Consider the following 16,621-nt stretch of genomic DNA (forward strand, 5'->3'; position numbering starts at 1 on the left):
GATTAGTAGACAAAACAAAACTGTAATGATTGGATACAGGATCGATAATGTACTGCTCAGTACAGTCACGTCATTTTAAATATGTGGGTATGATGCTGCAAAGTGATATAAAATGGCACAAACATGTGAGAACTGCAGTAGGAAAGATGAATGGTCAACTTCTGTTTATTGGCAGAATTTTAGAAAAATGTGGTTCATCTGTAAAGGAGACCGCATATTGGATACTGGTGCAACCTACTTTTGAATACAGATGTAATGTTTGGGATACATACCAGATCGGATTAAAGGAAGACATCGAAGCAATTCAGAGGTGGACTGCTTAATTTGTTACTGGATGGTTCGAACAACACGTAAGCATTACAGAGATTCTTCAGGAACTCAAATGGGTATTCCTGGAGCGAAGGCTACATTTTTTCCGAAGAACACTACTGAGAAAATTTAGAGAACCAGCATTTAAAACTGACTGCCAAATGATTCTGCTGCTGCTGCTGCCGCCGCCAACATGCACTGTGCACAAGGACCACACAGATAAGATGCGAGAATTAGGGCTAATACAGAGGCATAAACACAGCCATTTTTCCCACACTATTTGCATGTGGAACAGGATAGGGAATGATTAGCAGCGGTACAGGGTACCCTCCACAATGCACCATATTGTGACTTGCAGAGTATATGTAGCTGTAGATGTAGATGGTTAATAATATTTGTTTTATTTAACTTTTCAGTGTGCTCCCGTAGTCGCGAGGGAAAGCTTCACAATATACAAGGTCACTCTAAAAGTTAAGATTGTTCGTTTCTCCAGACATTCTTATTCAAGAAAATGAAAAAAAATTTAATTTACAACATATACTTTGATATCTCAGCTATTTTACTACATAGTGGAATTCACATTCAAACATTTGTCAAAGTGCTCCAAAAGCTTCCCTATGCTGTCTGCATGATCAGTTGCCACCAAATTGTTGAAACAGTAACATCACTTTGCAGTTGGCTGTTACTTACAAAGTACTTTCTGCCCAAAAAATCCTTCAATTTGAGAAAAAAAAAAATAAAATAAAAAAAAACAGCAATCGCTCTGGGCCAGGATCAGGCGATAAAGCAAATGTTCAAAAGCATCCCAAAACTGCTGAAGCAAACCTTTTGTCAAAGCAGCAGTATGCAAGCGAGTGTTATCACGAAGTACAATGCCACTGGACAACAATCGACACGGTTTGTTTGGAACAGCATGATGTAGTTGGTGACGGCTCTGATAGTCGCCTGATGTTTGGTACTCAGAATTTCAGAATTTGTTCCTTGTTTTTTGGCTTTGCTGGGGATTGTGAATGGTGTCATTCTTTCGATTGGCACTTGGATTTTGGACTTTCACATAAAAGTTATGTCTCGTTATCACAGGTTGTTTTTTGTGCCTACCTGTCAAAAATTGAGGAACCCATCTGCCACACTCTGTTCTACAGCTCAAATAACCACTAACAATTTGATAATGAAATGATTCTGAAATTTTAGGAAAACACAAGCTCTGTCATCGACAGCAATAACTTTTTCCTCATTCCTTTATTTGAATTTGTCAGCCGCAACTGAAGGTCAACCTGATCATTTTTCATCATGGATATTCATTTGTCGACCATTAAATACGGTGCACCATTTTCAAACTGAAGCCTCTTTCATCAAATTTCCATAAACTTCAGTTATCAGACTATAAATTTCAATAGTTTGGAATTTTCAGAAGCCCCAAACATTTCAAAATTGCACAAAACATTGTACTTGCTTCAATGATTAGGAAGGTCTATAGCATGCCAGTGAGGGTGGTGGTGCAACTGCATGGTTCTTGTGGTCAAGACTTCCTTTACTTTTAAAATAAGCCTTGTATTTAATTGCCTACAAACAAGAAGTTAACACTCACGTAGGCTCAATGTTGTGAAGAACCACTGATAGTGGTATTTTTAAATATCCCACACACATGCATCTCTCATTGTTGTTCCCTCCATATCAATTTGTACGTTACGCAGTTGATGGGAGCATACCGGTATACAGGCACAAACCCATGATGTCGCATCTCTTATAGTTTGATCCCTAGGTTCCTTACTCTGGCAAAAGAGGAAAAATGTCCAATCCTGTTCTTCTGTTCTCACTTTATCCTGGATGACTTCCCTACTACACCCTATGCATAGGTTCACTTCCCAAAGCCCTTTGTTTTCTTGCTACAGGAAGCAATCTCAGGCTCTGAAATGTACAATTTCTATGTCATCTTTTACACACAATCGCATAATAAGATTCCTGTCATTGATGGTTTCAGCCACACACTCACCAACTTTAGTACCTCCGCATCATAGGCAGTGTAAGTTAACTCACCACATTCTACCTATGACAAACACATTCTGAAGATGGTCAACATACTGTTGAAACTGGTAATGATATTAAAAACGTGTATAATATGTTAATCACTTTTGTCCATTGACTGATTGGCAGCTTTTTTCATAAAGTCTTGTGTGTCGGTCTACTGACGCCAGGCAAGAATAAGACTCCCCTTCTGTAGCTTTACTGCTTTCTATGTTTCATTTATGAACTAGTACTTTAGACATAAAATAAATCATATGAGACCCAATAAAAAACAAAAAATCTGTGTACATAATATATATTTAATGAGTTCAGTTTTTTCAGGTAATCCGGGCGCCACTCAAATCTAAATGCAGAATGAGTACACCGTTAACAGTGGAGATATTTAAAACCCAAATTATGACTTGAACACGAGAAGCAGAGGTTACTAACATGTTCAGCAATCGGGCCCTAATAGTTATACCATGCTTCATGCACTTGTGTATCCCAAAAAACCAGTTCTAGATTCGACTATCACCCAATAAGACAATTATCAGTCTCTCTCGAACCTTGGCACATGTGTCCCAATACACATAAGTGCAATAATGTTGTCCAGGCCTTCAGTGTATAAACAGAAGCAAATATTTGCAACGTAAGTAAATATGAACCACTAACTCCTCGTGTATCACAAAACTGAACGAATTGCTTACAAAATGTATGATGTCAATTTTCCAAAATAGTGGACCGCTGTTATTACTTTATAAAATGAAGGTAGCAGGAAAATGTGAATTGTCAATAAAGCTTTTCATAAACATTTAATTTACAACTAGAATATTAACAACACTTTTGACTGTCAGACTTTCTCTTAAATTGCAACAAATACAACAACCAGTGCTCTCCACAGAAACTATTCATAGTGTACTACTATGCCAAATGACACAAAAAAAGAAACCACAGCAAAGCTCAGTATTTTATTTTCTCTTCTGTCCCAAGTGCCTGTGGACCAACACAAAAAGCGACCACAGCCAAGCACCACAGCACACAAACAAAAATTGCTATTGTTGCGTCAGTGACATCTTACCAAAACGCTTCAAGCTCACCGACTTGCCAGTCACAGGGTCTTTCGCCAATGTACCTGCATTTAAAACATGTCGCATACAGATCAAGAAGAGACCTAGTGTTTTGCTTATTAAGAAATAGATTCACTACTGAACATTTCTCTGGCATTCAGGATTTTACGGGATATTACTAACAGCAGGTCCTTCAATACAGGAACAGCATTCTGAAAAATAATGTTAACAGTAAAAAGAAACAACATGAGCAGCCTAGATGAATTCACCAAATAGTGTTGCAATGGAAATAGCGATGTGTATAACCTAGTGACCTCATTATCTTTTGCTTTTTTAAAAAATGTACTAATGCATAATCAAATTACTTTATTTTAACTGTTTTGTCAATAACTGTTAAAGATGTTCCCAGTAAGAACCAAATTCCAATGCAGCAGTTCCAATCACTTTGTTATTACTTTTTTTCCTTTCTTTCTCTTCACACACTTTCTTTCAATGTAATAACTTTTAGAGGGTTTCATCACAATAATTGTAATAAATCTATACAACCAAACTGAAATGATTATTTTTCATAATTTTTACATTCATAGAAAGCTCTGCATGCTGAAGAAGAATGCCAAAAATTATATAAAGTATTTTGGTCCTATTCTACTTCTACAAATTTCTTCTGAGCATTCAAAAATCGTCACCTCCGACCTCAAAGTGGAAGATACTACCGCACAGGCCATTTTATACAATCACAGTTGGTTGTTGGAGTTAAAGGGACTGAACTGCAAGGTCATCAGTTCCTTCATTCTATATGTATAGAACCAGGAATAACCCTGATAAGAAGGATACAGAAGGGAAATCCTGGGAAGCCCAACTGTAAGCAAGATTCAACAAGACAGAGAAAATCAAGAAGAAGTAGGAGGGGAGTGAGAGTGGATAAGGAGAGTGAGCCACTCTGCCCAGAATGCAGCTGGAGGTCTCCGGAGCACGGTATATGGTGGAAGATGCATCCCACCAGCACCACCTCTCCATCAGCCGGGCCAAGAAAACAAGTAGCACAGACAAGGTTATAAAATTTTAGAAAACATGAAATACTAAAAATGGCAGACATAAAAGAAAAAGGAGAATAAAAAGGTGGGAACAGTAAGGGCCAGGCCAGACAGTCGGGCAAGAGCCACTTCGAGCCGTGGGCCAGAGCAGACGAGGTATGCCTCTCCGACCCCTCAGGCAGTCAATGAGACCCGAGTGCCCCACCTCACAGGGATGCATAGAAACTACATTCACAGAAGAAATGTGAAACTAGGTCAGCCACTCCAGCACCACCTGCTAACACCAGTGGAAATGTGTTGGGAAGGTTAAGACATTGACGCAAAACAGTCAAATTTGGGCTGTCTAGCAGGATGTGGGCCACTGTCATGTAGGCACCACATCGGCAGTAACGTGGGTTTTCACGCCAGGGAATGTGGCCGTGGCTCAGCCAAGTGTGGCCAATGCACGGCCGACAAATGACAACGGATTCCATGCGAGATGCACAAAGGGAAAATTATCGAAAGGTCGTTGTCTCCTTTATTGCCATCAGTTAATTTGGGGAGTGCAGGAAAACTTCAGAAATATGCCGTAGTTGACAAAAGGTTATACAATCACAGTATGCTCGACAACTATCTAAACTACTGTCCACAGAATTCTGAAGAAAACCATGTGGCTTCAAACATAAACCTGATATAAATTCACTATGTGATCGAAAGTATCGGGACACCCCCAAAAACATACGTTTTTCATATTAGGTGCACTGTGTTGCCACCTTCTGCCAGGTACTCCATATCAGCGATCTCAGTAGTCATTAGACATTGTGAGAGAGCAGAATGAGGTGCTCTGAAGATCTCATGGACTTCGCACATGGTCAGGCGATGGGGTTCACTTGTGTCATACGTGTGTACATGAGACTTCCACACTCCTAAACATCCCTATGTCCTGTGTTTCCGATGTGGTTGTGAAGTGGAAACGTGAAGGGACACGTATTGCACAAAAGTGTACAGGTCGACCTCATCTGTCGACTGATGTGTAATAGGCAGAGATCTGTCCAGACCATCACAAATTCCAAACTGCATCAGGATTCACTGTAAGTACTATGACAGTTAGGCGGGAGGTGAGGAAACTTGGATTTCACGGTCGAGCGGCCGCTCATAAGCCACACATCCCGCAGATAAATGCCAAACAATGCCTCGCTTGGTGTAAAGAGCGTAAACATTGGACAACTGAACCGTGAAAAAAAGTTTTGTGGAGTGATGAGTCACAGTGCACAATGTGGCGATCTGATGGCAGGGTGTGGGTATGGCGAATGCCTGGTGAACGTCATCTGCCAGCATGTGTAGTGCCAACAGTAAAATTCGGGGGCAGTGGTGTTATGGTGTGGTCGTGCTTTTCATGGAGGGGACTTGCACCCCTTGATGCTTTGCTTGGCACTATCACAGCGCAGGCCTACACTGATATTTTAAGCACTGTCTTACTTCCCACAATTGAAGAGCAATTCAGGGATGGCAATTGAATCTTTCAACATGATCGAGCACCTGTTCATAATGTACGGCCTGTGGCGGAATGGTTACACAACAATAACATCCCTGTGCTGACTGGCCTGAACAGAGTACTGATGCGAATCCTATAGAATACCTTTGGGATGTTTTGGAACACCGACTTCATGCCAGGTCTCACCGACCGACATCAATACCTCTCCTCAGTGTAGCACTCCATGATGAATGGGCTGCCATTCCTCAAGAAACCTTTCAGCACCTGATTGAACGTATGCCTGCGAGAGTGGAAGCTCTTATCAAGCCTAAGGGTGGGCCAACACCATACTGAATTCCAGCATTACCGATACAGGGCGCCATGAACTTTTAAGTCATTTTCAGCCAGGTGTTCGGATGCTTTTGAACACAGTTTACGTGTAGCAGGTATTTGAGACAGGTAGCATCCTGGATTATGCTTGCAACAACATCAGTAACAAAGGACTGCAGAACAACATTAGAGATCGAATTCTCTCTCACATTTACATACACACCTAGTTACTTTATTTACCCTCTTTTTGAATTCTTTATTGTTGTTGTGGTCTTCAGTCCTGAGACTGGTTTGATGCAGCTCTCCATGCTACTCTATCCTGTGCAAGCTTCTTCATCTCCCAGTACCTACTGCAACCCACATCCTTCTGAATCTGCTTAGTGTATTGATCTCTTGGTCTCCCTCTACGATTTTTACCCTCCACGCTGCCCTCCAATGCTAAATTTGTGATCCCTTGATGCCTCAAAACATGTCCTACCAACCGATCCCTTCTTCTAGTCAAGTTGTGCCACAAACTTCTCTTCTCCCCAATCCTATTCAATACCTCCTCATTAGTTACGTGATCTACCCACCTTATCTTCAGCATTCTTCTGTAGCACCACATTTCGAAAGCTTCTATTCTCTTCTTGTCCAAACTGGTTATCGCCCATGTTTCACTTCCATACATGGCTACACTCCACACAAATACTTTCAGAAACGACTTCCTGACACTTAAATCTATACTCAATGTTAACAAATTTCTCTTCTTCAGAAACGCTCTCCTTGCCATTGCCAGTCTACATTTTATATCCTCTCTACTTCGTCCATCATCAGTTATTTTGCTCCCCAAATAGCAAAACTCATTAGCTACTTTAAGTGTCTCATTTCCTAATCTAATCCCCTCAGCATCACCCGATTTAATTTGACTACATTCCATTATCCTCGTTTTGCTTTTGTTGATGTTCATCTTATATCCTCCTTTCAAGACACTGTCCATTCCGTTCAACTGCTCTTCCAAGTCCTTTGCTGTCTCTGACAGAATTACAATGTCATCGGCAAACCTCAAAGTTTTTACTTCTTCTCCATGAATTTTAACACTTACTCCGAATTTTTCTTTTGTTTCCTTTACTGCTTGCTCAATATACAGATTGAATAACATCGGGGAGAGGCTACAACCCTGTCTCACTCCTTTCCCAACCACTGCTTCCCTTTCATGCCCCTCGACTCTTATAACTGCCATCTGGTTTCTGTACAAATTGTAAATAGCCTTTCGCTCCCTGTATTTTACCCCTGCCACCTTCAGAATTAGGAAGAGAGTATTCCAGTTAACGTTGTCAAAAGCTTTCTCGTAAGTCTACAAATGCTAGAAACGTAGGTTTACCTTTTCTTAATCTTTCTTCTAAGATAAGTCGTAAGGTTAGTATTGCCTCACGTGTTCCAACATTTCTACGGAATCCAAACTGATCCTCCCCGAGGTCCACTTCTACCAGTTTTTCCATTCGTCTGTAAAGAATTCGCGTTAGTATTTTGCAGCTGTGACTTATTAAACTGATAGTTCGGTAATTTTCACATCTGTCAAACACCTGCTTTCTTTGTGATTGGAATTATTATATTCTTCTTGAAGTCTGTGGGTATTTCGCCTGTCTCATACATCTTGCGCACCAGATGGTAGAGTTTTGTCATGACTGGCTCTCCCAAGGCCATCAGTAGTTCTAATGGAATGTTGTCTACTCCCGGGGCCTTGTTTCGACTCAGGTCTTTCAGTGCTCTGTCAAACTCTTCACGCAGTATCTTATCTCCCATTTCATCTTCATCTACATCCTCTTCCATTTCCATAATATTGTCCAAGTACATCACCCTTGTATAAACCCTCTATATACTCCTTCAACCTTTCTTCCTTCCCTTCTTTGCTTAGAACTGGGTTGCCATCTGAGCTCTTGATATTCATACAAGTGGTTCTCTTCTCTCCAAAGGTCTCTTTAATTTTCCTGTAGGCAGTATCTATCTTACCCCTATTATTAATCAATTTGTTTTTTACTGCTCTGTGAAGCAGTATTACTGTTGTGTTTCTCGAGTCGTTTACAAAACTAGAACTGTGTGTGAGAATTATCCTTTAATTTGGCTTTTTATTTTCCGTGTTTCCCTTTTAGCTTATAATGCATGAATTGCTGATCCCCAGAGCTAATGATGTGACTAACTACTGTCAGCACTGCTCTAGGACCATCAGATGCTTTTGAGCCAAAGCCATACTCCGTTACCATTTTTAAATTTCGTTTAAGATTTTTTTTATTTACGGTAGTCGCTAATGGAACAATTTGAAATTTATTTGCCGATTGTGAATTCTTTGATGTCGACTGTATTAGGTATAGATGCACTACCTATCAATGACTTGCGAAAATTAGTGCCAGAGTGTGGCTCTACCAAGAATTTCCCATTTACTGTGAGAGATTGCCTCAGCCGATTCTGCTGTCTGTGCATGTAAAAAAATTTGCAGTCTGTGAATAAATTTCAAATTATTTCGTGCAGCTGTAGATTTTCAATAACACTTGTTCTTTCAGACATGGAGGTACACTGTCATTAATGAAACAATTGGGAAGAACAATATGAAACCATCTGTTGTTGTTGTGGTCTTCAGTCCTGAGACTGGTTTGATGCAGCTCTCCATGCTACTCTATCCTGTGCAGGCCTCTTCATCTCCGAATAACTACTGCAACTTACATCCTTCTGAATACGCTGGGCGTATTCATCTCTTTGTCTTCCTCTATGATTTTTACCCTCTATGCTTCCCTCCAGTACTAAATTGGTGATCCCTTGATGCCTTAGAACGTGTCCTACCAACTGATTCCTCCTTCTTGTCAAGTTGTGCCACAAATTCCTCTTCTCTCCAACTCTATTCAGTACCTCCTCATTAGTTACATGATCTACCCATCTAATCTTGAGCATTCTTCTGTAGCAACACATTTCGAAAACTTCTATTCTTCTCTTGTCTAAACTGTTGATTGAGATACTTTATTATCGATGTTAACAAATTTCTCTTCACTAGAAACATTTTCCTTGCACGTTGCCAGTCTACATTTTATATCCTCTACTCTAACCATCATCAGTTCTTTTGCTCCCTAAACAACGAAACTCGTATACTACTTTAAGTGTCATTTCCTAATCTAATTCCCTCAGCATCAACTGATGAATTATCGACTACTTTCCATTATCCTCATTTTTCTATTGTTGATGTTCGTCTTACATCATCCTTTCAAGACACTGTTCATTCCATTCAGCTGCTCTTCCATGTCTTTTGCTGTCTGACAGAATTACAAAGTCATTGGCAAACCTCAAATTTTCTATTTCTTCTCCATGGACTTTAATTCCTACTCCAATTTTTTCTTTTGCTTCCTTTACTGCTTGCTCAATATACAGATTGAATAACATTGGGGATAGGCTATAACCCTGTCTTACTCCCTTCCCAACCACTGCTTCCCTTTCATGCCCCTTGACTCTTATAACTGCCATCTGGTTTCTGTACAAATTGTAAATAGTCTTTCGCTCCCTGTATTTTACCCCTGCCACCTTCAGAATTTGAAAGAGAGCATTCCAGCCAACATTGTCAAAAGCTTTCTCTAAGTCTACAAATGCTAGAAACGTACCTTTGCCTTTCCTTAATCTATCTTCAAAGAGAAGTCTTAGGGTCAGTATTGCCTCGCTTGTTCTAACATTTCCAAAGTGGTCTCCCCCAACTCTACCAGTTTTTCCATTTTTTTTTTCCATTTGTCTGTAAATAATTTGTTGGTATTTTGCAACTGTGACTTATTAACCTGAAAGTTCGGTATTTTTCACACGTGTCAACACCTGCTTTCTTTGGGATTGGAATTATTATTTTCTTCTTGAAGTCTGAGGGTATTTTGCCTGTCTCATACATCTTGGTCACCAGATGACTGGATCTCACAAGGTTACCAGTAGTTCTAATGGAATGTTGTCTACACCGAGGGCCTTATTTTGACTTAGGTCTTTCAGTGTTCACAAATTCTTCACACAGTTACATATCTCCCATTTCATCTTCATCTACTTCCTCTTCCATTTCTATAACATTGCCCTCAAGTACATCACCCTTGTATAGACCCTCTTTATATTCCTTCCAACTTTATGCTTTCCCTTCTTTGCTTAGGACAGGTTTTCCATCTGAGCTCTTGATATCCAAACAGGTGGTTCTCTTCGACCCAAAGGTCCCTTTAATTTTCCTGCAGGAAATATCTATCTTACCCCTAGTGATACATGCTTTTACATTCTTACATTTAACCTCTAGCCATTCCTGCTAAGCCGTTTTGCACCTCCTGTCATTCTCATTGTCGAGACGTTTGTATTCTTTTTCGTCTGGTTCATTTATTGCATTTTTATATTTTCTCCTTTCATCAGTTAAATTCAATCTCTCTTCAGTTACCTAAGGATTTCTGCTAGCCCTCTTCTTTTTACCCGCATGATGCTCTGCTGCCTTCACTATTTCATCCTTTAAAGCTACCCATTCTTCCTCTACATGTATTTCTTCCCCCTGTTCTTGTCACTCCCTCCCTAATACTCTCTCTGAAACTTTCTACAACCTCTGGTTCTTTCAGTTTATCCAGGTCCCATCTCCCTAAGTTCCTACCTTTTTGCAGTTTCTTCAGTTTCAATCTACAGTTCATAACCAATAAATTGTGGTCTGAGTCCACATTTGCCCCTGGAAAGGTCTTACAATTTAAAATCTGGTTCTTAAATCTCTGAAACCTTCCAGTGTCTCCAGGTCTCTTCCATGTATGCAACCTTCTTTCATGATTCTTAAAGTGTTATGCCCTGTATAAAATTCTACTAGGTGGCTTCTCCTTTCATTCCTTACTTTTCCTTCTCTTTCTTTTCCTACAATCACATGCCAGTCCCCCATGACTACTAAATTTTCGTGTCCCTTAAGTATCTAAATAATTTCTTTTAGCCCATCATATATTTCTTCAATCTCTTTATAATCTGTGGAGCTAGTTGCCATACAAACTTGTACTACTATGGTAGGTGTGGGCTTCATGTCTATCTTGGCTACAATAATGGGTTCATTATGCTGTTCATAGTAGCTTATCCGCACGCCTATTTTTTTTTATTCATTATTGAACCAACTCCTGAATTACCGTTATTTGATTTTGTATTTATAACCCTGCATTCACCTGATCAGAAGTCTTGTTCCTCCTGCCATCCAACTTCACAAATTCTCACTGTAACTTTAACCTACCCATATCCCTTTTCAAATTTTATAACCTACCTGCCCAATTTCGGGATCTGACATTCCACGCTCCGATGCACAGAATGCCAGTTTTGTTTCTCCTGGTGACATATCTACTACACAATTAAAATTAAAATTATTATTTCATAAATATTTTCATCAATGTACGATATATTACTCACGTACCGACTGTTGTGTACCGTACAAAGGTTTCCCGGTTATCTAACATGGAGTCCACTGCCAACTTCTCACAGTACTGTGCAGTGATGATGGCGATTGTCGGCTGCTTGGACTGCACCATGGCCGGCATGTTACGCACAACCTGTGGAAAACAAACTTACCTTGTAAAATCTACATGAGTGATTGAAATAGAGCATGTACCTTCACGAACTGACAGAATCCTGTAGAAGCAAATTTGTGACAGTTATGTGGCACCAAATGGACAGGAGTGCCCATTTTTCTTATGAGTATGTTGCTTTTATCAAGACTAATTCCCATCTCTCTGGATTAGTCAACTGAGACCTTGTCAATAGCCAATATAAAAACTTCCAGACTCTGGTGATACTAAGCAGAATCTCTCAGAGTGACGATAACAAAACATAAGTGAGGTGCGGGGAGGGATAGCACATGGACAATGAAGCATTATGCAATATATTGTTAAAAAAATCTAGGAAACTTAACTGAACATCCTCTTTGAAAAAATATGTTATTTCCTACTGAACTAGGGCTGTTCATGACTTTAATGGCAACACTATCCCACTACTAGACAAGATATAGCTGTCTCATTCTCTGGTGGTCATATTCTCCATGAAATTTTCTCTGCAGATTGCTAACAAGACTGAGTGTATGCACTAAAGTGGATGACACATCTGTCTTAGAAGCAAGTACGTACAACGGACAGTTTGCCTGCAGGTGTGTTACAAGATGCAGAATACAGTGCTTCTGCAGGGTGTGTACATGGACAAGAAAAAAAAATTCCTGGATTTTTCCCGGTTAAAAATACACTTTCTCCCGGATGAAAATATACTTTTCCCATGCTAAGTGACTGTATACTTTTCCTTGGAACTGTAAAACTTATCAATCCTTTGTATGGTTATGTTTTTATATACCAGCGTACAATTTCCCAGCCCTTAAAAAACTAAACTCAATAAAAATAATAAAACATGTTTTGGAAAGATCTTTGATGTGCAGCAACATGTACACTGCAAATTTTCGTGATGTAGTCAGCCAATAGCAATATCACTGTTAAGTAGCGTGTACACACAAATAGGGAAAGTAAATCGTTTAAAATGCACACAGTTTTGCTACAAGAAAAACAAAGCTTTCACATATAATATTGGTCTCAAAGATCAATAAGCTGCAAAAGAAGCTAAGCTTTCACATATAATGTTCATCTTTTATGGGCACATTACACTTTAAGATACATCACACAAATGTGCCAGTAAAAATGACATTTATGTCTGATCTTCTAGACTCGAAATTTTTGAAAAAGGTCGTCCTCAAAGAGTTGATTTTTAAATTACATTCAAATGCTCTGTGATTTAAGAAATTCATCGTACATTCTCACACATAGTTCATCCTGAGTTAAAGGAAATTTACTTTGAAACTAATGGTTTTCAAACAACCATTTGCAATATTTTCTCGCAACTTGTTAGAAATAGGTTCGTTTCAGCAGTTGCAGATATCAGGTGTCACCGCACTTGCGCAGTTATGACGACGCAGGAAGCCCGTATGTTCGTACGTATAAAACATTAAAAGATCTTACATTACGTCATGAAAGAAAAAAGACATTAGAGGATACTCCAAGAGCATCAGAATTTCATGAACCATATTAAAATGCGTAATTCGGATTAAAGTGCATGTTCGCGTATGTCCAGATTCAGACAAATTTTCTTGGAGTACCAGTACTGTATTGTTTCATGTTCGGTTCTTTATTATAGCATAATGCCATACATGCTAGAAGATGAGAAGTAGCCCTTGAAATGTAGTGAACACTTGAAACTAGCCAATAGTGTAGAATTAAACACTGTTTGAAATAAATTGATTGCCTCAGTGGAAAAGATTAATAAAAGCCAAATTTCTTTAGCAAGCAGACAAAAATAGCTTCATTGTTCGGCAAGGCGATTAATGTTTGACTGTCAGAAAGGCAGAAATAAAATAAAATCATAAACTAATAACATATTTTAGTCTTCCGTAATTATGTGAATGTATTTTAATTCACTTGATAGGTCCCGGCCAAAAAAATCCGTTTTGTTTTCATTTGATGTAAGAGCAATTAACAAAGAGGAAAAAGCAGAACCACTAAACCTCCCCAATACAACTAGGATTGCTCTGTGCATCAGCCCCACAACTATGATATTTCTGAGCTGGAGCAATACCGGATAGCAGTTTTAATGCACACCAAATAAACAAGGCTGTTTTGGCACAAATGGTCATTTTTATAACATGACAGAACATAATTCATGAAGTCCCAATATCAAACACCTATTAGGTCTACTACAAGCAAAAAGTTTTGTTAGGAAAGAGTTTTACATTTCATTCATATGCGTGAAATGTTAAAGTAGTAGTATGAAATTTTTATATAAATTTGGAATTGTCATATTCTTCCATAATTTGTGTGATGTCCCCGTTCCTTCTCCTTCCTCGTTCTAGCAAACAATCTTGTCATCACTAATTCTGGAACTATCCCTGCCACTGTCAACACTTACTCTCTGGTTAGCTTCACTAACCCTGCCGCAACCACCGGTTTAGTTATCCCGCATTTATTCTACGGTTTGGCATTATTACATGTTCGTACAACACGTTTTCCTCGCTACTCCCAGAATAGAACTTTAGCATCTGCTAGCTAAAGCTCTATACACAGAGCTTTAGCTCCTAACTGGGGACTAAACAACTGGCCCTTACAGTGTAGTGGTCTGGCCAAAAATGTAATGTCAAAATTTCATTTCCTTGGATACCAGTACACTGATAAGATGTAATCTTTCTTTCTGTTATTTCTGTTAGTCGTTTATTTCCACTCTGATAGTCTGAGTCTACGGATTTTGCTAGTAATTATAACTAGGCTGAGCATTCGCAAACCCAGTCAAACGCATAAACAGCAATTGGCAGTCACCCGTTCGGCTTTATCTCGCTCAGCTCGTATAGCTCCGTCCCCTTTTGCCTGCAGGAAAGTTGATTTCTAGATGCGACGGGGATTCCACTGGCAAAGGCATCACGTACACCATGCACGCATTCAAAAATCAACTTAGAATTTGCTCAAATTCCAGCAGGGATGCGTTTCAAAATCATATGAATGATCGATAGACCAACATGCGCTGGATGCTACATGCTTTGTGAAACAAGTTTCTTTTTCCTCAAGAATATGAATTTGGCCCCCTGACAGGTTCTGGGAGAGACCAAAAGGGGATGGTGTGTATTAAAATGACTGAGAAGCAAAAAGGGGTGAGGAAATTGACCAATAAGCTGGATGAAGTCTTCCCTGGTGACAGCAAGAGAGAGAGAGAGAGAGAGAGAGAGAGAGAGAGAGAGAGAGAGAGAGAGAGAGACAAGTGTAGACTGTACAAAGAGAAAAGGTGAAGCGAGGAAGGAAAATGTGGACCTCAACAGCTTGCAGCTGTATGTTCAGCGAGATGGTTTTACTGTGTCACCCAGGATAAGCAGTATGACTCCCGATGAGATGGGATGCCATCCTCGGAGGGGGGGAGTCAAAGCCGACTAGAAGGAAATGCGAGAGGTCAAGGTGGCCGTGAGGACAATTTTGTTTCTTAGAGGCAGAGAACAATTGGACACAGTGATTTTAAGATCTAATGCCACAAATGTTCCACTGTAGAAGAGTCATAACGGGGAAAGGGGAGTAGGGAACAAATGAAGGATTGTTACTTCGGCAGCTACCAAGTGCCGGTCTTCGAAGGCTCAGTGCTAGAGGACACAGAGGCTGGAAGATCCTGTTCCATTGGATTCTCAATGGGTCGGCCTGTGGATTCCAGGGCAGAAAAACAATTCCAGGGCAGAAAAACAGTAGGCAGTGCGCACCAGCGAAATGGAGGTCAGCCGGATGAGGGTATCACACTGCGAGTCAGGGGAGGACATGACTGTTTGCCTTTGTTTGATTACATACAGCCTTTGCAATTGGCACATGGCAAGTCTTCACAGGAGTATTCCTTTTGTCCTGCTACACATAGGTAATTTTGCTGCCAAAGGTGAAGATCTAGTGGCTTGTTGCACAGCTAGTGTCTTACTTGGCAATTTTACAACTGCAGTGCTGAATTTGAGGTCAGAAGTCTGTGTACAGAGGAGGAGACAGGCAACCGCCCTTGTGAGCATCTGTACCACAAGAAACACATTTGGAGGTGTTTCGGCTGGACATGCGAGTGTGGTTGTAACGTTGACACTAACAGCAATGCATCGGGTTTGGAATTTACGGTTGGAACATGACTTCAGAGCCTGCTTTGATCTTTGCTGGAAGCACTACTCTATCACATGTTGGAAAAAGAATTCATATAGGCACTTTTTTATGGTTAAATCAACTTTTTTCATTACCCAATGGACTGAAAATATGTCCTGATCAGAGAGGTAAGTTTGGATTTCTCCCTCGGTCAGACCATCGAGCAGTCTATTGTAGATAACAACACATGAAGAATTCAGCATTTGACGGGCCTTGACATGAACATGATAGCTGTGGAGGAGCAAAGCAGCAGGTGTTGTGCCTAAGGATCACAATTAGTCTCCAAAAGCAAAGTGCCATTCCATAAACAAGACCATGGTTTCACAGCACCTGCAATTCAATCAGCAGCTTTCGTAGCTAACGGCTGACCTTCTTCAGTACAGGATGCCACAAGGAAACAAGATGCTTATGGGAGATTCTTTGAATCTTTAGTCTCATTCTGTTTACGTTTAGTAAATGTAGACTGAGATGGTGATTGACTCATTGCAAGAAAATCCCCCACGATTGCTAGTGTCTTCAATGACACACTTTTTCCAACTGGGGGCCCTCCCCCCAGATGGGGCGGCTCACTCGTCTTACGTAATTGCTCATACCTCAGGTCACATCTCATGAACTCCTGGCAGAAGGATCAATTGGCAAATTTGGGAAGGAAACAGCTCAGATAATCGCCGCTCACTGAGCCTGGCCTGTACGGGTGGTACATGCGAACTCTGTATGACGACCCGGGGCTGGGAATTACACGTTACCCAGTCACCAGTTACATGT

General features: G+C 40.2%; 1 protein-coding gene across 3 annotated transcripts in view; it reads right to left on the reverse strand.

Moving 5' to 3' along the window:
* The window catches only part of LOC126428138 (uncharacterized), a 125,372-nt gene that overhangs the window by 60,951 nt on the left and 47,800 nt on the right, over positions 1–16,621 (reverse strand). For 2 of the 3 annotated variants that reach the window (XM_050090040.1, XM_050090039.1), the window contains 2 exons: positions 11,599–11,734; positions 3,392–3,445 (listed from right to left, as the gene is read on the reverse strand). In XM_050090040.1, coding sequence (XP_049945997.1) covers positions 3,392–3,445; positions 11,599–11,734 — 190 coding nt within the window. The remainder of the gene's footprint in view (positions 1–3,391; positions 3,446–11,598; positions 11,735–16,621) is intronic. The other variant, XM_050090041.1, reaches the window with a different exon arrangement.

This window comes from Schistocerca serialis, chromosome 12 (genome assembly GCF_023864345.2).
Source record: "Schistocerca serialis cubense isolate TAMUIC-IGC-003099 chromosome 12, iqSchSeri2.2, whole genome shotgun sequence".
Classification (NCBI taxonomy): domain Eukaryota; kingdom Metazoa; phylum Arthropoda; class Insecta; order Orthoptera; family Acrididae; genus Schistocerca; species Schistocerca serialis.